Source organism: Pelobates fuscus, chromosome 5, assembly GCF_036172605.1.
Source record: "Pelobates fuscus isolate aPelFus1 chromosome 5, aPelFus1.pri, whole genome shotgun sequence".
NCBI lineage: Eukaryota > Metazoa > Chordata > Amphibia > Anura > Pelobatidae > Pelobates > Pelobates fuscus.
In genome coordinates this window covers 2,659,516-2,685,326 of record NC_086321.1, presented here as the reverse complement: position 1 = coordinate 2,685,326, position 25,811 = coordinate 2,659,516, and the positions used below count along the sequence as shown (strand labels likewise).

The following is a 25,811-nucleotide window of genomic DNA, read 5'->3' as shown; positions in this document are numbered from 1 at the left end:
AGTATGCGCGAACCCCTCTAATGGTAGATGATTTTATGTTGGCGTAGTAGGGCTGTAAAGGGCTGTAGTGTGCGTCTCCACGCCAGGTTGGACCCCGACAGGTCCGCGTAAAAACATAGCTGCATATTTTCATGAAACCAAAATATGGGTCAATCCAACTATAGGGAAATAAAAAATAACATAGTGCAACTCTGTTTGGAATATGTAATAGTGTTATGTGCCAAATGGATCACTCACACTTTAACTGTTAAAACAGTTACAATATTCCTTGTGGCTCTCTGGTGTTTCTTTGGTTCCCAATTTATTCAATCTCATATGTATAGAGAGAGAAAAACAGAAGCATCCAAAAATGAAAATTAGAAAGGCTTGTGCAAAGTACAAAAACATTTATTACTTACACATAGGTAAGGATCAGTCAGCATAAAATCAAGTAAAAACTGCCCCCAGTGTGTCCAACGCGTTTCTTCCCACTTCAGGGACTTCCTCAGGGACCTTGTAGCAGTATGGCAGATAAATCATGCATAAAAACATATGCATATTTTCAAACAGGAACGGAGATTGGTTCCACGTGGCCTGCATCACCGCCACCTTGTCACCGTGATTTTGGAAGCAAGCCAGGAGGTCTCGTGGGGCCTTTGGTGGGGCCTTAGCTGCTCGTGGTAGGCAAAATACCCTTTCGATGGGTACCTGTCTGGCTTGCTTGGGAGGTAATAGTGACTGCATTAGTCTCTGCATTGTGTGTGGGAGTTCAGACTCCGGTATCTCCTCTCCTATGCCTCGGATTTTTATGTTCCGGCAGCGACTCCGATCCTCTAAGGTTGCTATGCGTTGCTCGTATGTGGAGTGCTGTAATTTGATTTCTTGAACCGTTTGTTGTAGGACTTGAGTGTGTTGTTTGGTGCACTGGGAGTCAGCCTCCAGTGTGCCCAGGCGGCCCGTTAGGCCTTGTAGGTCCTTGCGCAGTTGAGCCATGTCGGCCTGGATTGTTAAGCGGAGGTCTGCTAGGAGGTCTTTCATGACCGTAACGGTCACAGGTGAGGAGTCTGTTTTCGGGGGTGACTTGCGAAGTGGTATTTCCTCATGTGGGTGCTCCATCTCAGTCTCCGTGGTGAAATCATCGGAGATATCCGAGCCGTAGTCGTTGTAAGCGGCCATGTTGGTGCCTTGGGCGCTAAGTGCCTGCTTCCACATGTCGCCGATGCTGTGGTGCTGCCGCGGGTTGTCGGGCTTAGATTTTTTATTTTTGCGGCCCATATCGTTGATGGATGCCTGAAGGTCGGTTTGGCACCGGTTTCGTTGGTCTGGGTTCGTGGAAGCTGGTCCAAAGTATTCTTTTGCAGCGGAGCTCGCTCGGCGTGCGGCCATTCAGGTCAGTTACTTGATAAATGTGTTTATTTTAATTGCATGTGTAAGAATTTCATATTTTCGCTTTCTCCTTATTACTATTGGTTACATATCCGTGGATATAGGACTCAAGGGGGTACCGAATTGTTAAAGGCATATTTTGGGGTCTCTTTGATATGTATGTCCTGGACCTGAGAAGTAATGTAATTATGTTGTGTATTTTGTAGCAGTCTACTCTCAGGTCCAGTGGGGAATAGACATGTGCAATTCGTTTCGGTCAAAATTTAAATTTGGACGAATTTCGGGTAATTCGGACATTCGGGTGCTTCCGAATAGCCGAATTTCCGAAGTGTAGTAGTGCCGAAGTACCAAATTGCTGAAGTGCAGAAGTTCCAAGGTGTCAAAGTGCAGAAGTTCCGAAGCACAGTATTGCCTAAGTACTAATATACTTACCCAGTGAAAGAAGAAGAATGCTACACTGTAACACAGGCTGCTCACTGTTTACTAAACATGCCCCTACTCGCGGTAATTTTTACTTGGTATTAGTAAATATGGCTGAAAGACCAATTTAGGTCTTTCAGCCTTTTGGTAGATAACTCCCTAATACCGTGGGAATTAGGGAGTTATCTACCAAGCGGCTCCAAGAAAAGTCCCTAAGTGCCGAAGTTCCGAAGTGTCTAAGATCCGAAGTGCTGAAGTTGCCGAAGTTCCGAAGTGTTCAAGTGCCGAAGTTGCCAAATTTCCGAAGTGTCAAAGTACCGAATTGCCGAAGTCCCGAATTTCGGAATGCCGAACCGAGCCGAATATTTTCCCCATGCACATGCCTAGTGGGGAATGCAGAAATATATGTATACACACGACACACGTGCTCCCCAGTAGGTAAAAAATATATAAAATAAAATTACCAAATGTTAGATTGTAAGAAGAACCTTCAATCTTCTTAATACAAATATACAAAATACAATCTACAGGAAGGAATATAGAAAAATATAGTGTAGTAAAATTAAAACACCATAAATGCGCTTGATAAGATTGCACTCACAAGATAAAAACGAAATATGGGCGTATAAGTAATCTCTCAGGCTTGACGGATAACTGCAAACTTCTTTTGGACCTTATTAAAAAAAGGAGAGACACGGGGCGGGGCCGGACCGCCGGCGGGATCAGACGTGCTCTGTCTGAGCTCCCGCTTTGGGGGACCGAAAACCGGCGCAAACTGGAGGCAAACTCTCCCTATCAACCGGCAACGGAGATCAAGCGGAGCCCCAGACCCTGGGGTACGAGGAGATACCCCTCAAGACCCTACCTGGGACCTACAGAAACCCGAAGTAGGCCCGAAGCGTGTTGGAGCTTGAGCCGGGAAGAGACGGCCGCTCTCCCGGGTCTCCGGCTGGGGTCCGGCCTCCTCCCCCCCCCTCTGGACCGGGGGGGTCATCCCGGTCTACATCCCCTCCAGCAACTCCTATCATGCCAAGCCTGGCGGCACACAATCACCCTGCTGGGGAAAACTCAACGGCAGCACCCTCCCAAGATGGCCGCCGCACGCCAGCCACATGAGCGAAGCACCCACGGACTGGCGCTTGCTTACAGCAGGAACCATCCAGCGCCATCTGAGCACCACAGTAACCTGCTGCAGGGATGGATCAGCTCACTACACTGCGTTACACAAAGCGAGGTTAGTGGCGTATGTGTGGGGCGGAAACATTTATTTATGCGAGTGGAAAGCCTAAACACAACCGCAGGCCACACGTCTAAGATGGCGGCAGCCCTCATCGTGAAATCCCACACAGACAAAGCTGACTCAAATATCAGTGCAGCAAGCAGCTTTCAGGAGCTGGGCAGCGACCGAGCAGCTGAAACTGAAGAGGCTGGTGGCAACCAAACCACAGAAGCAATCAGGGGAGAATGCCCTACGTCAAGAAGCCTCACTCCCCTAAATGCCAAGCACCAGCACACAGAAGGGAACGGCGGCTGTACGACACCAGAGCGTGCTGCTCCAGCCCCTCATAGCCTTCACCCAAGACGGAACGACTCAGCAACAAGGGATAAAGGCTTGACGGACACGGACTGACCCAGGGACTACCTCTATCAGGAAAGCATTATCAGCCCCATACCTGGTCGCAACCACTCTGCCAGGCATTCCTGCGGCCCTCACCACCAAGGGTCACCTGCAGTAGAGCCCATCCTGATTCACTACGCTGTGACTTACAATCCCCTGGCATGTCTGATATAAAGCACCCAACAAGCTGGCGAAACATTTTCGTTTTTCACACTCTTATTCTTTTATTTATTTTTTTTTACTCTTTTTTCTTGCTATAAGCATGTATAACCATTTCGGCATTATTGTTTAAACTGTTAAACTGCTATGAGACACATTCTCTACGCCTGCTCTTTGAGCCGGCTTTATAAGCGTGATCTTTAAACCTGTCTTATACGCCTGATTTCCAATCTCGATTTGTAAATCTGATCTCTAAACCTGATCTCTAAACCTGATCTCTAAACCTGATCTCTAAACCTGATCTCTAAACCTGATCTCTAAACCTGATCTCTAAACCTGATCTCTAAACCTGATCTCTAAACCTGATCTCTAAACCTGATCTCTAAACCTGATCTCTAAACCTGAGCCATAAGCCTGTTTTCCAAGCCTGATCAATAAGCCTGTTTTCAAAGCTTGTTTATATACGCTTGTCTATACGCCTGTTCTTCAAGCCTGTTTCCTCTTAAGTATAACTTACTTCAACTAAACGTGAACATACACTGTTAACGTCTAGATTTCTTTAACTTTAAAAAATTGTGCTGTTTTTACGTATGCCATGATGATGTCTTTCCTTAATGTCATTATTGTACTTGCCCATGCTGTCGTGGCTGTGCAAGCTCTTTTGTCATATTATGCACAACAAAAATAAAGAATTAAAAAAAAAAAAAAAAAAAAAAAAAAAAAAAAAAAATGTTAAATGATACAGAGTTCATAGTTGTATGTAGATTGTTACAAGCAAAGACGTTTGTTTGCAACCCTGTTTAAAGCCTTGTCAACCACATATGTCTTGAATTTTTTTAATCATATCTTTTTGTATTCATTATTTCCTATGGTAATTAAACACATTTTACATCCATGAAAAAAAAAAAAAAAAAAAAAAAAAAAAATGTGGATGGATGTAAAATGTGTTTAATTACCATAGGAAATAATGAATACAAAAAGATATGATTAAAAAAATAAACAATAAAGTTCAATAAAGTGCTGTTGTGGTCCCTCCGCCCTACGCGTTTCGTCCGAAACCGAACTTCCTCAGGGGCAAAAAATGAAGGTCTATAGTTGCAGTGTTCTTCGTCCGTCTTTTAAACCAAATTTTGTAGTTCCCGCTTTCTGGGTGGCCAATCACCTCCAATCACGTTGCGTCATGTCGTTTGCGTTCCATTCGTGAGTTTCAAGCCTCTTTCTCATGTCCGTTATGTATGCAAGCATTTCCGGTATTGCGTGGAACGCATAAATGCGTTCCACGATCGAGAAACCAGGAAGTGTCCAAAAAATTTTAAACGGAACAAAGGAATAAAGTGAAATAAGAAAAGAGGCAGTAAGTTCTTAATAGACAATAGTTTTTCAAATATAAAACTCATTAAAACAGATCAATCACAAAAATAAAGTGCAGATTCGTCTTATTAATATTCCAAACATATATTAAGAATCCATTATAAATAATTAACAGTAAAATACATATATGTAATTCATAGATGGTACATAGTAGAAAAGGGGACAAAATTGGATGACATAAGGGGGTATTTGTATCTATTAATGTACATTTTAAATAAATAAATAAATAAATAGGTATTCATAAAAAGCATATCATGTCAAAATCGACATTCAATCCTTTCGGGCTGAGGGTCTTTAAGTTAAAAATCCAATAGCCTTCCCTTTGCCTTAATTTCTTAATTAAATCTCCTCCCCTGTCATCCAAAGTCACCTTTTCCAAACCCGTGCATAAAAAAGTTTCTAATTTAAAATCAGGACAATTGTTACAGTGGACCGGTACTGAGTGGGTGATCAATTTTTTCTTAATATTGTTACAATGTTCCATGAATCTAACCTTCAGGGCCCTGCTTGTTCTTCCTACATATTGCATACCACATCCACATGTTAAAAGGTAAATTACATTTGTGGTATTACAATCAATATGTCCTTTTATTTGAAAAGATTCTCCTGTTATATGACTATATTGAAATTTTTCCCTTTTTTAAAAATTATTTTGGGTATTGGTGGAATTTGTTTCTTTAAGAGATCGTCTTCTAAAAGGAGAGGCCAATGTCTCTGTAAAATCTTTTTAATTTTAAAAGCTTGGGCATTATATTGAGTGACAAATGACAAAGTAAAATCATTATTAGAATCCTTATTTTTAACTTTATCTATTAAAAGATCATTTCTGACTGTATTTTTGCATCTCAATATTTCTTCGTCCAAAAATTTAGAGGAATATCCTTTTTCCATAAATTTATTTTTTAATAATTTGGATTGATTTAAAAAACACCTCTCTTCTGTACAGTTTCTTTTGATTCTAGTGAATTGGCTCCTTGGGACTCCTCTGAGCCAATTTGGGTGATGTGCACTTTTAGTGTTTATAAAAGAATTTGAGTCTGTGGGTTTGAAAAAGGTTCGCTCGGCGTGCGGCCATTCAGGTCAGTTACTGGATAAATGTGTTTATTTTAATTGCATGTGTAAGAATTTCATATTTTCGCTTTCTCCTTATTACTATTGGTTACATATCCGTGGATATAGGACTCAAGGGGGTACCGAATTGTTAAAGGCATATTTTGGGGTGTCTTTGATATGTATGTCCTGGACCTGAGAAGTAATGTAATTATGTTGTGTATTTTGTAGCAGTCTACTCTCAGGTCCAGTGGGGAATAGACATGTGCAATTCGTTTCGGTCAAAATTTAAATTTGGACGAATTTCGGGTAATTCGGACATTCGGGTGCTTCCGAATAGCCGAATTTCCGAAGTGTAGTAGTGCCGAAGTACCAAATTGCTGAAGTGCAGAAGTTCCAAGGTGTCAAAGTGCAGAAGTTCCGAAGCACAGTATTGCCTAAGTACTAATATACTTACCCAGTGAAAGAAGAAGAATGCTACACTGTAACACAGGCTGCTCACTGTTTACTAAACATGCCCCTACTCGCGGTAATTTTTACTTGGTATTAGTAAATATGGCTGAAAGACCAATTTAGGTCTTTCAGCCTTTTGGTAGATAACTCCCTAATACCGTGGGAATTAGGGAGTTATCTACCAAGCGGCTCCAAGAAAAGTCCCTAAGTGCCGAAGTTCCGAAGTGTCTAAGATCCGAAGTGCTGAAGTTGCCGAAGTTCCGAAGTGTTCAAGTGCCGAAGTTGCCAAATTTCCGAAGTGTCAAAGTACCGAATTGCCGAAGTCCCGAATTTCGGAATGCCGAACCGAGCCGAATATTTTCCCCATGCACATGCCTAGTGGGGAATGCCCCTGGAATATGTAAAAGTTAACCCCTTGCATGGGGATTCACATAAAAGGCCGTGTGTGATCCCATTAAAACCTGTTCCTGCTTACCCTCAACACAGAGCCTCGTCTCGTGATTGTAGGGAACCGCTATACCCGATTTGTATCGCTTGGATTACTGCTTGGGAATACTTCAGCATTGCTCACACTAGGGAGAAAGGACATCTCTGGAGGCGGAAACCCCTCTTCTCTTGGGGTGGCCGCCACATTTGGTGGTAATGGTGGGATGGTGGTCCTTTATCCCCAGAGGAAATGCTTAACGAATGCATAATCAGTACAAAAAGCTGAAACAATTGACTTTGAAAGATTTATTGAAAAGCCGTGGTCGCACAGCCAGCAACCGACCGCGAAAGGAACTAATTGCCGAATTAATGGCATTAGACCGAACAGCTGCAATGGCCGAACCAATTGTCCCGAACATGGGAGAAGATTAAATATTGCGGTCAGTTCGGCTGAGGTTGGCTTTATATGGGCCAAATCCTACCACAGAGCTGATCAATCAAGTGTTCAATGCGGTGAAAGAAGAAGCCCGGGAGAAACGGGAACATCAACTGCGGTTGGCAGGATTACAGCAAGCAGGGAACACAGTAGCTGTAGCCCCTACTACACTATCTGCAGAACGGAAAAAAAGTGTCTTTTGCAGCATTCAAGGACTTTCAAGAGGCAGAAGGAGAGATAGATGGCTATTTCACAGAGAGTGTGCACTGCACAAAGTACCCACGGACGAATGGGTCACTATTCTATCTGGCAAGTTGGCAGGTAGAGCTGCTGAAGCCTTTTGGGCTATACCTTACGAGGATATACACCACTACCACGCCATCAAGGAAGCTCTGCTCGCCCAATATGCAGTTACCCCCGGAGATTCTGGGAATCTAAGAAGTGAGGAGGGGACTCCTACACTGAGTGGGCATTTAACTTCCACCGTACCATATCCCATTGGGTCGCTGGATGCTAAGCAGTGTCTATTCCTCCTAGAAAATTAAGATAATACACTACTAATGTATAATACTGGGCAAACTGTAGCTGTACGGGTGGCTGGGGGAACTGTTCACCTGGATTGGGGAGCTGGATCAGGCACAGTTATGAACCAGTTACCCGCTGAATTGGGGAATGATTTGGGCCCCTTAACCTCCGCTTACGTCCCTATTGATCCAGCTGAAACCAACCCAGTTACTACACGTCTGTAGGCCAGAACTACAGAAGCCAGCCCACCAGTCAGGAAGATCCAGGTAAGACAACAGACCCCGACTACGACCATAGAACTTACCCCATAGAACTGGGATGTTTGGCAGGGAGACTACGACCATAGAACTTACCCCATAGAACTGGGATGTTTGGCAGATCCCAGCTAAAAAGATTGTCCCTCCAGTAGTATAGAGCCAAGGCAGAGACCGAGCAAGGGGGACTGGAGGAAGAGAGGTTTATTTGGGAACAGGATAGACTGTATCGGTTAACTGAGACTCACAATCCCAGAAGCAACAGCTACTGGTTCCCAGGAAATACCGGTTGGAGGTTCTTCAGATTGGGCACGATATACCTCTAGCCGGACACTGCACATCCCATTGATTAACCCAGAACTTCTTTTGGCCCGGAGTCTCTCGGAATGTGCGATAATACTGTAGGACTTGTGACATCTGTCAGCGAGTGGGGAAAAGAGAGGATCATCCCAAGGCCAAACTGACATCCATACCCATTATTGAAGAACCCTTCAGCCGGATAGCAGTCGACCTAGTAGGTCCGCTACCGAGACCCAGTCCATCCAGTTAAAAGTTTATACTTACCGTGGTGGACTATTCTACCCGCTACCTGGAAGCAGTCTCGAAGATTCAGGCAGACACTGTAGCCAGTGCACTGGTTGGAATCTTCGCCAGGGTAGGGTTTCTAAAAGAAATCCTCTCCGACCAGGGGACTCAATTTACCGCAGACCTTACCTATCAGTTATGGAAGGTCTGTGGTATCAAGCCCCTACTCAGTTCACCATACCACCCCTAGATTAACAGTCTCTGTGAACGGTTTAACGGTACCCTCAAACAAATGTTGAGGACCTTTACGGACGAGTACAGAGACTGGGAGCGATTCCTGCCTCACCTGCGTATCGAGAGGTGCCTCAGGAATCTACTGGGAGAAGCGTACGATGTCCCCTTGATCTCATTCGGGAACACTGGGAAGGGGGAACGGAACATGAGGGAACCCCAATAGTACCATATGTGCTGGAACTCCGGGACTGCATGGAGCAGTTGGCCAAGATGGCAAAGGAAAATCTCCAAGTGGCCCGGGGGCGACAGAAGGTCTGGTACGATCGGGGGGCTCTCCAACGTATGTTCCGTGTGGGCTGTAGCGGAGCTGCAATATTAAAATACACGATCTCCGCTGGTACAGTAGGTAATCCACAGTCAAGCGCTGAAAAAGTAAGGCAATGTCCCAAATCCCCCAGTAACCGGACGAAACACAGTTCTGGGAGTCAACTGAGGTCACAGCTTATTATTATTCACAGCTTCCAGTATTTATGCAAGTCCCCATGCAAGGGGTTTCCATACTGACATAACAGGGATAATACAGTAGGGGACTACATGGGGGACTTACAATTCTGGGCATTTCTCCCATCAGGCACTGCTGCACGAGATACTCCCACTGGGATACATCGTTAAGTGGAGTATCCCTCTGTGCAGCAGAACCGGCATTTTACATTTAAATACATAACTTTCTCATAATTCACCTTATTTGCACGAATGGACGTTCGGTAGATAGCTGTGGTCTGGGGGTACCTTTCGTAAGAATACCGCTCAGATCCCAGCTAAAACAACTGAACGCCGCACAAAATAGACTTTGCCATCGATTTAGTTTAAAACTACCGAACACCGATGGGGAACCTTAATAGGAAACGATTGGAACTCCCGAACGGCCTGGAAGTACAGCGGTGTTCGTGTCGTCGAGTAGCGGTTTTCAGTTCCAGGCGCTCGACGACCAAACACCGCTGAGGAGACAAAGGATCCAAGATGGACGACCGCCGCGTGGTCGGTATTCGAACGACGGCCACCTAGGAGAGCCTTTAAGTACCGATTGCAACAATGTTGCAATCGGTTAACGAGCGCCACACGTCCCTCTATGGGTGGTCTATCAGGGGGGCCTGCATTTGTTTCACGAACAGCCCGTACCGTCGCTGTTCGTGAAACGAACTACATGAATGCTGGTGGCTTACGCCTGCTAGCATACGAATTCTATGGGCAACACAATACACATTCAAGTTATACATACATCACAGCAATACATACAGACAACCTTTGGCTACAGTCCAGTATCCTAGAAGTGGCTAGGTTTGCCACATGGGCCAAAAAGTCCTAGTGCTAAAATACACTAAGCAAGATAAGTTACAGGGTAGTGGAACAATTATGTGACACCACGTACGTAATTGCCAGCTGTGCTGACGAAAGGATCCGGAGATCCTTTCACGTTAATATGTTAAAGGAATATCAGGAAAGGCAGGGAGACATAGCTGCTGTATGTGCCCCAGTCACAGACGACCCCGACAGTCTTCCCCTACCTGACCTATTGGAGAAGGATTCTCAGACTGACCTCCTTAGCAAGGTAAAGCTAGGGGACCGATTAACGTCTGCAGAGAGGGATCAGGTCTGTCAGTTACTAGAAGGCAAGAGACAGATCTTCTCCCAAGAACCTGGGTTCACTACACTAGCCACTCATAGAGTAGAGACCCCCTGGCAGGCCCCGCTCAGGCAACCGCCCGACCGTATTCCTGAAGCCATCAGAGATGGAATGCGGGGGGATATCCAGGAAATGTTGAAGCTAAGGGTTATTGAACCCTTAGATAGTCCGTGGGCTTCACCGGTAGTCCTCGTACCCAAGAAAGATGGAACCACCTTGTTCTGCGTGGACTACCGGTGACTAAACGACCGTACCATGACAGATGCCTACCTGATGCCCCGGGTAGATGAACTCTTAGATCGTATAGCCAGGGGACACTATCTGACCACCATAGATCTCTGCAAAGGATATTGGAAGATTCCCCTGGCTGAGGAGGCCATCCCAAAGTCGGCTTTCATCACTCCGTTTGGCTTGTACCAATTTAAGGATGACACAGACAGAGGAGCTATGGGACACCGAGTCTGCCTCTTCCACTGTAGGGTGACAGACAGAACTAGCTACGGGACACAGAGTCAGTCCCTCCCACTGCAGGCTGACACAGACAGAAGGAGCTATGGGACACGGAGTCTGTCCCTCCCACTGCAGGGTGACACAGACAGAAGGAGCTATGGGACACGGAGTCTGTCCCTCCCACTGCAGGGTGACAGACAGAAGGAGCTATGGGACACGGAGTCTGTCCCTCCCACTGCAGGGTGACACAGACAGAAGGAGCTATGGGACACGGAGTCTGTCCCTCCCACTGCAGGATGACACAGACAGAAGGAGCTATGGGACACGGAGTCTGTCCTTCCCACTGCAGGATGACACAGACAGAAGGAGCTATGGGAAACTGAGTCTGACCCTCCCACTGCAGGGTGACACAGACAGAAGGAGCTATAGGACAGCTATAGTCTGCCTCTTCCACTGTAGGGTGACAGACAGAACTAGCTACGGGACACACAGTCTGTCCCTCCCACTGCAGGGTGACATAGACAAAAGGAGCTATGGGACACAGAGTCTGTCCCTCCCACTTCAGGGTGACACAGACAGAAGGAGCTACGGGACAAGAAGTCTGTCCCTCCCACTTCAGGGTGACACAGACAGAAGGAGCTACGGGACAAGAAGTCTGTCCCTCCCACTGCAGGGTGACACAGACAGAAGGAGCTATGGGACACGGAGTCTGTCCCTCCCACTGCAGGGTGACACAGAGAGAAGGAGCTATGGGACACAGAGTCTGTTCCTCCCACACAGAGTCTTCCCCTACCAATACAGGGTGATACAGAGAGACTATGGGATGAAGACTCTAAAACTGCACGGTGATAAATGAAATAACACTTGTGTTGCAGAATGAGACAGTTATATTTCATGACATTTATTAAAAAGTTGCAGGATTAAGCAGTCTATGGATCCGTCAGATACAGATTGAGTGAGTGGAAGGAGCTGGCGAGACATACGAGACGAGCAGGGGATTGGTTGGTAGAACTTTGATTGGAAGGTCCCAGCTAAAGGTATCCACGTCAATGTGTGCTGCTCCGGTCCACGTTATAATCTCAGACTGATTTTCGGGGACAGTTGGAGCTTCCACCGGTTCCCGCGCAGTGACAAACTCAAAATGAAGACGCCACTTCAGGGATACTGCAAAAAGCAAGATCAATTACGTGTGATGACAATTTAGGTTATAATGAAGAAATATCCTCACACACTATATCACATTATTCAACCAAGAACAGAGTCAGTTTTGCCAATGTTACTGTAACCTGACTCAATACTAGTAACTTTACAATTTCTAAAAGACAAATTAGTAAACTGAAGCTGTGAACCTGAAATCTAAAGGAATTATCTGCCTGCCTTGTGGCTGCCTTCCTCTTATAAACAGTTACCAAACGCGTTAATTCCTGAATCACTAATTACTCCCAGAAAATGGAGGAATTGCTTAAATGAATGATATTCACAAAATATTCTTCAACTTGCCCATAAACCATCACACAGTGCGCAATGCAATATATTCACCCAGTAACCTTAAACCATGTGACGGAGCCACACACCATCACACAGTGCGCAAAGCAACGATAAAATAAATACACCCAGTAACCTTAAACCATGTGACGGAGCCACACACCATCACACAGTGTGCAAAGCCATGATAAAATAAAGACGCTCCGTAACCTTAAACCATGTGACGGGGCCACACACCATCACACAGTGTGCAAAGCAATGATAAAATAAAGACAGCCAGTAACCTTAAACCATGTGACAGAGCCACACACCATCACACAGTGCACAAAGCCATGATAAAATAAATACACTCAGTAACCTTAAACCATGTGACGGAGCCACACACCATCACACAGTGCGCAAAGCCATGATAAAATAAAGACACTCAGTAACCTTAAACCATGATACAGAGCCACACACCATCACACAGTGTGCAAAGCAATGATAAAATAAATACACCCAGTAACCTTAAACCATGTGACGGAGCCACACACCATCACACAGTGCCCAAAGCTATGATAAAATAAATACACTCCGTAACCTTAAACCATGTGACGGAGCCACACACCATCACACAGTGCGCAAAGCTATGATAAAATAAATACACTCAGTAACCTTAAACCATGTGACGGAGCCACACACCATCACACAGTGCGCAAAGCAATGATAAAATAAATACACTCAGTAACCTTAAACCATGTGACAGAGCCACACACCATCACACAGTGCCCAAAGCTATGATAAAATAAATACACTCAGTAACCTTAAACCATGTGACTGAGCCACACACCTTCACACAGTGCCCAAAGCCATGATAAAATAAATACACTCCGTAACCTTAAACCATGTGACGGAGCCACACACCATCACACAGTGCGCAAAGCTATGATAAAATAAATACACTCAGTAACCTTAAACCATGTGACGGAGCCACACACCATCACACAGTGCGCAAAGCAATGATAAAATAAATACACTCAGTAACCTTAAACCATGTGACAGAGCCACACACCATCACACAGTGCCCAAAGCCATGATAAAATAAATACACTCAGTAACCTTAAACCACGTGACTGAGCCACACACCATCACACAGTGCGCAAAGCCATGATAAAATAAAGACACTCAGTAACCTTAAACCTTGTGACTGAGCCACACACCATCACACAGTGCGCAAAGCTATGATAAAATAAATACACTCAGTAACCTTAAACCATGTGACAGAGCCACACACCATCACACAGTGCCCAAAGCTATGATAAAATAAATACACTCAGTAACCTTAAACCATGTGACAGAGCCACACACCATCACACAGTGCCCAAAGCTATGATAAAATAAATACACCCAGTAACCTTAAACCATGTGACAGAGCCACACACCATCACACAGTGCCCAAAGCTATGATAAAATAAATACACTCAGTAACCTTAAACCATGTGACAGAGCCACACACCATCACACAGTGCGCAAAGCAATGATAAAATAAATTCACCCAGTAACCTTAAACCATGTGACGGAGCCACACACCATCACACAGTGCGCAAAGCAATGATAAAATAAATACACTCAGTAACCTTAAACCATGTGACAAAGCCACACACCATCACACAGTGCGCAAAGCAATGATAAAATAAATACACCCAGTAACCTTAAACCATGTGACTGAGCCACACACCATCACACAGTGTGCAAAGCAATGATAAAATAAAGACACCCAGTAACCTTAAACCATGTGACGGAGCCACACACCATCACACAGTGCGCAAAGCAATGATAAAATAAATACACTCAGTAACCTTAAACCATGTGACAAAGCCACACACCATCACACAGTGTGCAAAGCAATGATAAAATAAAGACACCCAGTAACCTTAAACCATGTGACTGAGCCACACACCATCACACAGTGCCCAAAGCTATGATAAAACAAATACACTCAGTAACCTTAAACCATGTGACAGAGCCACACACCATCACACAGTGCCCAAAGCTATGATAAAATAAATACACTCAGTAACCTTAAACCATGTGACAGAGCCACACACCATCACACATTGCCCAAAGCTATGATAAAATAAATACACCCAGTAACCTTAAACCATGTGACAGAGCCACACACCATCACACAGTGCCCAAAGCCATGATAAAATAAATACACTCAGTAACCTTAAACCATGTGACTGAGCCACACACCATCACACAGTGCCCAAAGCTATGATAAAATAAATACACTCAGTAACCTTAAACCATGTGACAGAGCCACACACCATCACACAGTGCGCAAAGCAATGATAAAATAAATACACTCAGTAACCTTAAACCATGTGACGGGGCCACACACCATAACACAGTGCCCAAAGCTATGATAAAATAAATACACCCAGTAACCTTAAACCATCTGACTGAGCCACAAACCATCACACAGTGCGCAAAGCCATGATAAAATAAATACACTCATTAACCTTAAACCATGTGACAGAGCCACACACCATCACACATTGCCCAAAGCTATGATAAAATAAATACACCCAGTAACCTTAAACCATCTGACTGAGCCACACACCATCACACAGTGCGCAAAGCCATGATAAAATAAATACACCCAGTAACCTTAAACCATCTGACAGAGCCACACACCATCACACAGTGCCGAAAGCAATGATAAAATAAAGACACTCAGTAACCTTAAACCTTGTGACTGAGCCACACACCATCACACAGTGCCCAAAGCCATGATAAAATAAATACACCCAGTGACCTTAAACCATGTGACGGAGCCACACACCATCACACAGTGCGCAAAGCAATGATAAAATAAAGACACTCCGTAACCTTAAACCATGATACAGAGCCACACACCATCACACAGTGCGCAAAGCAATGATAAAATAAATACACCCAGTGACCTTAAACCATGTGACGGGACCACACACCATCACACAGTGCCCAAAGCCATGATAAAATAAATACACCCAGTAACCTTAAACCATGTGACGGGACCACACACCATCACACAGTGCCCAAAGCCATGATAAAATAAATACACCCAGTGACCTTAAACCATGTGACGGAGCCACACACCATCACACAGTGCGCAAAGCCATGATAAAATAAATACACTCAGTAACCTTAAACCATGTGACAGAGCCACACACCATCACACAGTGCCCAAAGCTATGATAAAATAAATACACTCAGTAACCTTAAACCATGTGACGGGGCCACACACCATCACACAGTGCCCAAAGCTATGATAAAATAAATACACTCAGTAACCTTAAACCATGTGACGGGACCACACACCATCACACAGTGCCCAAAGCCATGATAAAATAAATACACTCAGTAACCTTAAACCATGTGACAGAGCCACACACCATCACACAGTGTGCAAAGCAATGATAAAATAAATACACAATAAATACACTCTATATTCTCTGTCCCTATGATGAATCTGTGGTTCTTGCTAGGTCCAAGCCTACCCAGATGCCAGCTATCCCTTTATTGAAGAAGGAGGTAATTAGCCTTAATATACTGAGAGCCCACTGCCCCAAGCAAAAACACTCACCAATATTGGTGCTGAATCCAGGACAGGAGCTGAGTGGGAGCGGAAGGCTGAAGTGGCTGCAGGCGGTGTGCAGACAGGACTCTAGGTGCTGCGCATGCGTGCTGATAGTTACAGGCTGGCTGCGGGATCGTCGGTACTCTTCTTGTACACTCTCCTCAGCCTGGAGACACACACAGTACTGTGGGGCAAAGGGTGCACACAACACGTGAATATAAACCTATCCCAGCATGCCTCACCTAAATGTATTGCCTTCATAAAGACCTGCACCTGCAGATCCTAAGTGCTCTTCACTTACCTGCAGACAAGGGATTTCACCATCAGAGAAATTAAATGTTCCAATAATGTCTTCTCCAATTTTATAAACAGTCTTAAAGATACAGAAGGTCCCAACACGGCCACGTGCATTACTGATGTTATACTGATCTGGTAAGATAATGAACAAGAAGCATTAATATCCCCAAACTCTGTAAGGAAACTTACCCAGCCAAATGAGCCCTGGATACAGGGCTTGCCAGCAAGAAGCATAGCATATGCCATAATTGCCATCTCTAATGCAGGGCAATGGGGGAGGACATGGTGGGCATCCGAGGTACAGGGCAGTGGGTGAGGCCATGGTGGACATCCGAGGTACAGGGCAGTGGGTGAGGCTATGGTGGACATCCGAGGTACAGGGCAGTTGGGAGGTGCCGTGCAGTGGGTGAGGCCATGGTGAAAGTCTGAAGTGCCAGACAGTGGGCGAGGACACGGTGGCAATCTGAGGTGGCCATGGTATCTGAGCTGCCGGCAGTGTGAGGTACAGTCAGTGGGGACCAGCATGTAGTATATCACTATACTGGAAACTTAGTTTCAATAAGACTGTGACATTGCCCTGTGGCCCCTGTACTCACGGAGGTTCCGGCGTGATGTAACTGCCATCAGAATCTCTACTGCCGAATCCAGAAGTCGGGAGTCCCTCTTCCCGATCTCCTCCTCATCCAGGAATGGGTTGGAAGGAGCAACCTCCTCTTCTTGTGGGAGCTGAAACCCCTGCAACGCTGACAAAGAAATCAACACATATCAATGCTCCAGGAGCTATTCACTAAACACAGGGAAGAGAGAAGTATCTAGCTGACTTTGTTCACTCCTTCTCACATCTATAAAATGTTCAGTTTAGTGACTACACCTCAGTGTGGTTCACATTGCAATCAGACAAGTTAGACCATTGCTCACGGTTAGGGCCTTCTTTGCCTTTTGTATTGGTCTGTTTATATTGTACAGCGCTGGAAACCTGTTGACGCTTTATAAATGCCAGTAATATTATTAATAAACCACCACAATTGAAAGCAGATATTAAAATCCAGTCGGGATACTATAATGTAAATAGGTGAATGAAAGTTTGAGGCTTTAAAATATATATTTTACAACTGTAGAAGCATTGGTACTACCTGGCTACCTGAAAGAATAAAAAAAATCACCAAACTTTAGCTAGAGCTCACCACCCTCCCTAAACTAACTAATCAGTAATAAGAAACACGACAGACACTGCTTGCTAATGTCTGGAGTCTGTTTATAAAAGCACAGATTTCTAAATAAATTGTGACTTTTAGAATTGGGGGAAACTCCTCCCTGGATGTCACTCAGACAGCGAGGGAGGTTTTCTTTCACATCCATTACCACCACAGAGCTAACGGAAGTGAGAGGTGCGGTGTGACAGTGTGTGCCTACCCCCCTTCTCTATATTCCATATTACACATGAAAGCCAAAATGGTGTGGCTCCAGCTCCAGCACACAGGATTTTCAAACAGGTCATTTTCCTGACACAGACTGAAAGTCTGGGCTGGGGAAAAAGGAGAAGGCTTGCCAAGGCTGCAGACAAGAGATCTACGTTGTACGTTCTTTTTAAATATATCCACCAAAGAAAACGTGGAAATAAACTCATGCATGTTTTCATTAGGGGTATATCTACTAAACTGTCATCTGTTTCCTTTTTGGGGTTTTGGCCTTTTTAACTACAAGCAATTGTTTTAACAATAAGTCAAAAAAACTACCAAATAATCTGCCTTGTTGAAATGGCAATTCGAACAGGAAATTCTTGGAGCGAAATTCAGCAGCAAAGCCAGGCAGCTCTTCTGGTCACAGTGAAGACATTCCCCAGCCAATCTGACAGATGGACCGAGGACTTGTGTGCAGTAACTGTATTGGCGTGACCGCACTAATCAGACGCGGCCACGCCGATACGAGCACCAGGGGCCATTACAGGCCATTCTGAGATATTCTAGAGGGTTATTAGGTCATTCTGAGCTTTTGGTATCTTCTGTGCACGGTTCATCCCCATAGGAGAGAGGAACTGGACCTATATATGCATAAGCTGGTGGACCTGGGTAATAAGTATGGTGGCTATACTTTTTACAACTATCACAAGTCCTTTTCATCAAAAGTGTCAGCCACATTGTCCCAGTATGGCATCCAGATGGATTGGAGCCAACTGGACAACGAGCTGTTCCTCAGACACTTCGCGGGGCTTAGGACACCAGCTTGTGCCATATGTAAGTCACCCGCTCACACAGCTTATTTGTGCCCACTCTGTCCAGACAGCGCTCCCGGCTCATCCTTACAGCATCCCCCTAAGGCTGAGAAACAGACCAGAGACAAACTGGGTCGTCCAGTAGTGTACCTAGGCAAATCTCAAATTTGCAATAACTTCAATGAGGGCTCCTGCGGTTACAGCGCCTGCCGCTTATTACACGTATGCTCATATTGTTTCCGGGCACATGCAAAATCTGCCCAAATAAAATGTTCCAGAAACCACATTTGTCTCTAGTGAACATTCCTGTACTTGAACATATGCTGTCCACTCACCCCTCCAAACACCTGGTGGAATTTTTATGCACAGGTCTCACCCAGGGTTTTCACACAGGGCTCATTTACATGCCAACAGGGGTGTTAGAGTGTCACAATTTGCAGTCAGCCACTAATAACCCTACTGCAGTCACTACCTTGCTACAACTGGAAGTGGACCAGGGATTTGTCATCGGGCCTTTTTGTAACCCCGCCTTTTTCAGCTGGAGAACTAACCCTATCGGGCTGGTTTCCAGCAAAAATTCGGAGAAACTAAGGCTTATCATTGACCTATCCGCACCCCACTCTTCAGCCATCCCCAGCCTAAACTCATTGATTCCATCTGAAGAGTTTTCCCTACAATACTCCACTATTGACCACGCTATTGCAGCTATCAGATCAGCAGGGTTGGGGGCCTGGCTTAGCAAGACGGATATTGTCAATGCTTTTAAATGGTTACCTATACACCCCTCTTTGTGGCACCTGCATGGCGTTAAGTGGCAAGACGCCTACTACTTTTTCACAACACTCACTTTTGGGGCCAAGAGTAGTCCAAGGATTTTCGACACGTTCGCAGAAGCTTTGTGTTGGCTCCTCCTTAATGCCTGCAGGTGCCCAAATGTGATACACTACTTAGATGATTTTCTGTTCATCAAAGCCAATGCCAACCCCCCACGTAGTCTAGACAAAGCTGTCAAGCTATTCACCTCACTTGGTTTCCCCTTGTCACCCACTAAAACCGAAGGACCAGACACAATCATAAACTTTCTGGGTATTCTGCTGGATTCATCAACAATGATGGCCAGCCTCCCTAGAATAAAGATTGATCACATCCTATACGACATTAGCCACTACATGTACAGGGGGTCTTGCAACCGTAAAGAACTACAATCACTTTTGGGTTCACTAAATTTCGCCATGCGCATAATCCCCCAAGGCAGGGCTTTCATTTCCAGGCTCCTCGCCCTGTTCTCCACCTTCGCCAATGACTATGCCCGCATATCCTTGGACTGTTTTGCGACCGCTGACCTCCAGATGTGGTACAAATTCCTCTCGGACTGGAATGGTAGGAGCATGTTTCTCCCACAGATTGATTCACGGTCACCTGTCATTTGGACAGACGCAGCATCATCCGCGGGATATGCGGCCATTTTCGGCACTGAATGGCTCTGGGGGACCTAGCCAACAGAAACACAGGGTATTGAGGGGTTTCACACTAACTCAGCCCTCTTTGAGGTATACCCGATAGTTGCTGCAACTGTCACTTGTAGGTTATGGGAAGGGCAGTCCGTACGCTGCTTCTCTGACAACCTGGCAATATGCCACATTATCAACAAGGGTCGCTCTTCCTCCTTGGCAATTATGAACTTCCTTAGGAAACTGACATGGCTGGCAGCTACCCATCACTTCCACATTGTATGCTCTCATGTTCCCGGCTTTCAATTTCAGGCTTTCAGACTGTCCCTACCCTCGGCAGCTCGTGTGGCAACCCCAGCGTCAACTTTCCAAGACCTTATCATGGAGTAGATCAAATACTTCAGCACAGCCACGCTCTCACTAAATTAGCTTTATCCATCAGCACTCAACACGCATATCACAGAGCTTTTCACTTGTACAAACGATTCATGTCTGACCATCACCTAGCCAACTGGTTTGAAGTTTCTTCACTGATAGCCTTTGCATCTTTTTGCCACCTTAAACTTAAATTCTCACATAACACTATTAAGCTTTACCTCACGGGGATACAACACCACATGTATTGCTCCTTCCCTAACCACAAAGGGTTCTTAACCTCTTCCCCCATCCGAACACTACTGAAGGACATAGCAAAAGCAGACGGCCCAGCTACACTCAAGAGATTGGCTATTGACATTGGAATGTTCAAATCCTTGTCCAACCTACTCGACCAGGCACCATTTGAACCCAATACGAACGCGGTTATAAAAAACGCCATGTATCTAGCTTTTTATGGGTTTCTGAGACCACGAGAATTCATTAGTGGCCAACACCATAGCCAAAGGTGCCTCCTCACGTCGTATCTCACAAAACACACAGACTGCTACGTCCTGACCCTACCTAAGACTAAGACAAGTCAGATGGGGGAACCGGTTCACATAACCTACTACCCCACAGGGAATAATTGGTGCCCGGTGAAAGCACTGGACGTTTTCTTAGCCACAACACCGACACACCCCTCAAAACCCCTACTATTGATACACAATGCAATTCTCACCACAGCAAAATGTATGCTTTACGTCCGGATGCTTATCACCAGACTTGGTTTAAATCCTAGTAACTACTCGGGGCACTCCTTCAGAATCGGAGCGGCCTCCACAAGCCTCTAGCCAAGACATACCAGCTCACGTTATTAAGACACTGGGTCGCTGGAAGTCCTCAGCTTATGCCACCTACATCCCGCACCCAGTCCAAGAGATTAGGAGGGCTTTCATTAAGATGTCTACTTAACATGTAATATGTACTTATGTTTGCTGAATAAATGGTTACCTTGCTTTTCTCTTTTTGACCACTTTATTTACCGGCCTACAGCATACATCGGTTTCGGCACACCTCAACCGACTATTTCCTTTTATTGTATTTCTCTTCACCCGAGTATTCCATATCTTATGAGAATGCCCCGAACACAAATTGGAAGGCATTTCCATGCATTTTGGCCCTGCGGTCGGTCACAGACAAGGGAATAAAAACATACGAATTGCCTGGGTTATGGAGCCTAAGGAGGATTCGAATGAATCCCCTAGTTCGTGGGGTTCTTTACACCGAACGTTATTTCCACATGAAATACTGGAAGTCTGGAGGTCTCAGCAGTGTTTGCCTAGTCGAGTGTCCGATTTTAGTTCCAGACACTCAACGGCAAAACACCGCTGTTCAGGAGTTTAAGATGGCCGCCGCCACGTGTTCGTTTCCCGAATGGCGGCCACCCAGAGGACAAAGACCACACTGCACTGATTGCCAATTACCCGTTTGCAACATTGTTGCAAATGGTAATTGGAGGCACACTTATTCCTGGGTGGTCTGGTTGTTTGGTAGTTTCACTCAATATAATGAATGGAGTGATTCTACCGAACAATCAGACGAATGCTGCATACATATCCCAGGTTAACTGAACACATAAATACCTACATAATATTAAAGGCAGTATTACTGCAATATGCTCCACAGTCTTAAAGGTACATTATCCCAAAAAGTCCCAATAGGTCCACGGATGGCCCTTAAAGGTCCAGTAGCAGTAATATAAAATATTACATGCCCAAATATAGTTCTTTAAACGTACCAATTTTCCAGGGGCCATAGTCAGCAGGTAGGAGGCAGGCAGCCAGGCCCCTCCAATGTCCAGTGGCAAGGCGGGTTCCGCCACAAACATTGTTTGTTATAACGAGATCCAGACAAGCATCCTTTCTAGTTGGTGCTTGTACCAGTTGTGACATAAAGGTGTCATTTAACACATTCAAAAAAACGGATTCCCCTAGCTGAAGTACTAGTCCCTCTATCCCAATTTATGTCCGGGTAAATAAAATTTCCAATAATTAACGTGTTACCCAGATTTGCAGCTTTCCCAATTTGCTCTAACAGCAGTTCTTCCTCATTAATATTTACATTTGGTGGTTTATAACATATCCCAATCAATAATTTCCCTTTGTTTGCCCCAAGCAGATATCTACCCATAAAGCCTCCACATTTTCCTCTTCACACTCCACATGCCTAAGATTTGACTTTAACTCATGGCTGACATGGCTGAGAGCCTCGTCTCGTGTGTGGGGGAAAAGGCTGCATTTACACTGGGGATTGCTATGCTCTGCATATTCCCTTGGCTATAATCGCCAAGTTCTTTTAAGAGCTTGTTCCAGCTTCGCTCCCTGCAGGAAGAGAGGTTCGGTCTGCAGTGCTGATGGTGTCAAGGGGAGTGCATGGAGTCCTCGGGAAGCACTAGGAGCATCAATCAACGGAGGTACTCGGTTGGAGTACTGGAGCTCTGTTACAGTAACTCTATTTGGAATGGAAATAAACTGTACAAAAAAGATGGGTTACATCTTTCTCAAAAGGGAACAAATGTTCTCAGTGAGCAGTTCAGAGGTTTTGCTAGGATGTATTTAAACTAGGAGGGGGGGGGGGGAGAAAAGGATGATAAAACATCAATCCAATTGCCCCCCAAAACAAGGACAGAATGTGCCTGTAGCAAGTGTGTAAAACAATGATAAGCTTAGAGTCATGTCTACAAATGTTCGCAGTTTAGGGAATAAGATCCATGAACTTGTGGCAATAATGGCAACTGATAGTGTAGATTTAGTCGCTGTTACTGAGACATGGTATAATGAGAAAAATGACTGGGGCATAGCAATACCAGGGTACTCTTTATATAGAAAAGACAGGGAAGGCAAGAAAGGGGGAGGGGTGGCCCTGTATGTAAAGGATAGCATAAAATCTAGCCTAATAAAGGTTAGTGAGGCGAACATAGAGTCCGTTTGGGTTACGTTAGAATTTGGTAATCACACAGTAACTCGTGTAGGTGTGATTTATAGGCCCCCAGGACAAATTGAAGAGTTAGATAATCTACTAGTCGAGGAAATAGCTAAAATGACAATGAAGAGGGACGTTATCATCATGGGTGACTTTAATCTTCCTGATGTAAATTGGAAAACAAAAATAGCTACTTGTGCCAGGAGCACACATATTCTAAACTCCCTACTGGGATTGTCTCTGTTAGGGTTGGGGAAAGGTTAGGGGTAAGAGTAGGATTAGATTCCTGTCATTTTCACATAATTTTCCCTCCCTCTCTTGTTTTGCCACTTTTCAGAAATCCGATGCAATTGCACTTCGGAAAGTCGGCAATTCTGACATTTGGAATTGCAGAATGTCCGAACATCAGGGGATATTAATTCTGTGGGGTTTCCATGTGTTTTGGGGGTACTTACGGGTTATTGTAAAATATATGTTTTCTGTGTATGGAGATAATGGAGTTTAGTACAGTTACTGACTCAATTATCTCTCAGGCACAGGGGAGGGATTATCTTTTTTTGTGTAGGAGTGTCCTGGACCTGAGAGTCAATAATTACAGTGTGTACTTTGTCACAGTCCCCTATCAGGTCCAGTGGGTAATGCCCCTGAAATATGTTATGAACCACCCCTTGCCGCCTCGTCTCGTGCTGAGGGTAGTGAATGCATGGAATAGCCTTCCAGCTGAAGTGGTATAGGTTAACACAGTGAAGTAGTTTAAGCATGCGTGGGATAGGCATAAGGCTATCCTAACTATAAGATAAGGCCAGGGACTAATGAAAGTATTTAGAAAATTGGGCAAACTAGAAGGGCCGACTGGTTCTTATCTGCCGTCTCATTCTATCTTACCACTAAGACTCCTGCAGTTATGGCTTCACTCTGAGATGGCTCTTCTCAAAGTTCCATAGTGTAACGGATCACCTGGCACCCCGACTGGGTACCTCCGTTGATGGATGCTCTTAGCGCTTCTTGAGGATTCCAAGCACTCTAGCCGACACCACAACCACAGCAGGCCGAAGCAGGAACAAGCTCTTAAAAGAGCTTAGGAGTGATTATAGCAAGGGAATATGCAGAGCATAGCAATCCCTTGTAGCAGATTCCCCACCAATAAGAGACAGGACTCCAAATTGAGGGTGAAGTAGAACAGACTAAAACTTTATTTTCCTTGGGACTAGCCCATATTGTCATTACATTAACATTGCTGTGAGAACTCAATAAAATTACAAACAGTCAAATCATAGCAGGCAACATACAGTGACTTATTATAACATAATTACATATTTATAAATGGGTGGGGAAGACCATAATTAACACAAAATGTCTCTCCTGCATGCAGAATTAGCGATATGCAAATCTACCCGAATATGCAAATTACCAGTCTTGCTATTCAGGTAGTGCATATTACTGTGGCTACCAACAGAGGGCACTACACAAGCTCCATAGCCAAAGCCACCTAGTTGGTAGCAATCCTCAGCAGTACAGGAGAGCAGGCAATACATCCCAGGGGTCATAGTAACATGGCAGGAGGCTGGCAATCAGTCTTCTCCAATGCCCAGTGGCGAGGCCGGTTCCGCCACATTTCTCCCCTTTTCCAAACAGACTAACAGGGTATCTGACGCCCTGCCGGTCAGTGCACTGGTTAGTCCAGCAACCCACCCACGAAGCACAAACAGGAATACAGCCCACCCACAATACATGGTTACTACACCTGGGTAAAAGAGTCTTCTCCAATGCCCAGTGGCGAGGCCGGTTCCGCTGTGCAATTAACAAGTCTACCAACAGAATTTTGACTTTGTTTCCATTTTTTTGCAAGGAAAAGTGTTTACATAAAAATGGTCTGCACACAGGATTTTTCGGATAATAAGTGGAATACAGGAAATTAAAGACTTCCCTGCAGAATCTGGGTCACTTATTTAATAAAATAGCAAATGTCTTCTTCAGCGAAAGAAGTGAAGTTCTCTAGACTGTGAAGCTAATATTCCACAATCCTCTGATGCAGACGCCCAGAATCTGAAATCTTAAGCAGCAGAAGGAAGATCTACAAAATGTGACCATGACAAGAATAGGTGTCACTTTCATTCATTTAGCACAAGAGGAACCCTTAGACCTGGCGTCCTGTAAAGACCGATTACAACTAGCACAAAGTATCAGCTTTTAAGAAGTAAATGGTTAGTAATATCACAAAATAAAGATTGCTTCCCCTTTTCCAATTTCAGGGAGTTTTTGGAGTTGAAACCAAGCTCCTGCTCTGGTCACTTTGAGGTCCGATAGCCAGACTGGCCTTTAAATATCTTTAGGATCATGAAAAGTTATGGTGGAGAAAAAAAAATGTGATTGAAAACCCCTTAACACCTGATGTCTGTGGATAGTTAATACAATGTTAAACAAAAATCTGCACACCAGTCAAGCCAAATTAC

General features: G+C 44.8%; 1 protein-coding gene across 1 annotated transcript in view; it reads right to left on the bottom strand.

Moving 5' to 3' along the window:
* Positions 1 to 11,855: 11,855 nt before the first annotated feature.
* The window catches only part of RGP1 (RGP1 homolog, RAB6A GEF complex partner 1), a 30,306-nt gene continuing 16,350 nt past the window's right edge, over positions 11,856 to 25,811 (bottom strand). The window contains exons 5-8 of the mRNA XM_063456674.1: positions 16,953 to 17,099; positions 16,361 to 16,488; positions 16,066 to 16,243; positions 11,856 to 12,134 (exon numbers count right to left, since the gene is read on the bottom strand). Of these exons, the coding sequence (XP_063312744.1) occupies positions 11,911 to 12,134; positions 16,066 to 16,243; positions 16,361 to 16,488; positions 16,953 to 17,099 (677 nt within the window). The 3' untranslated portion in view covers positions 11,856 to 11,910. The remainder of the gene's footprint in view (positions 12,135 to 16,065; positions 16,244 to 16,360; positions 16,489 to 16,952; positions 17,100 to 25,811) is intronic.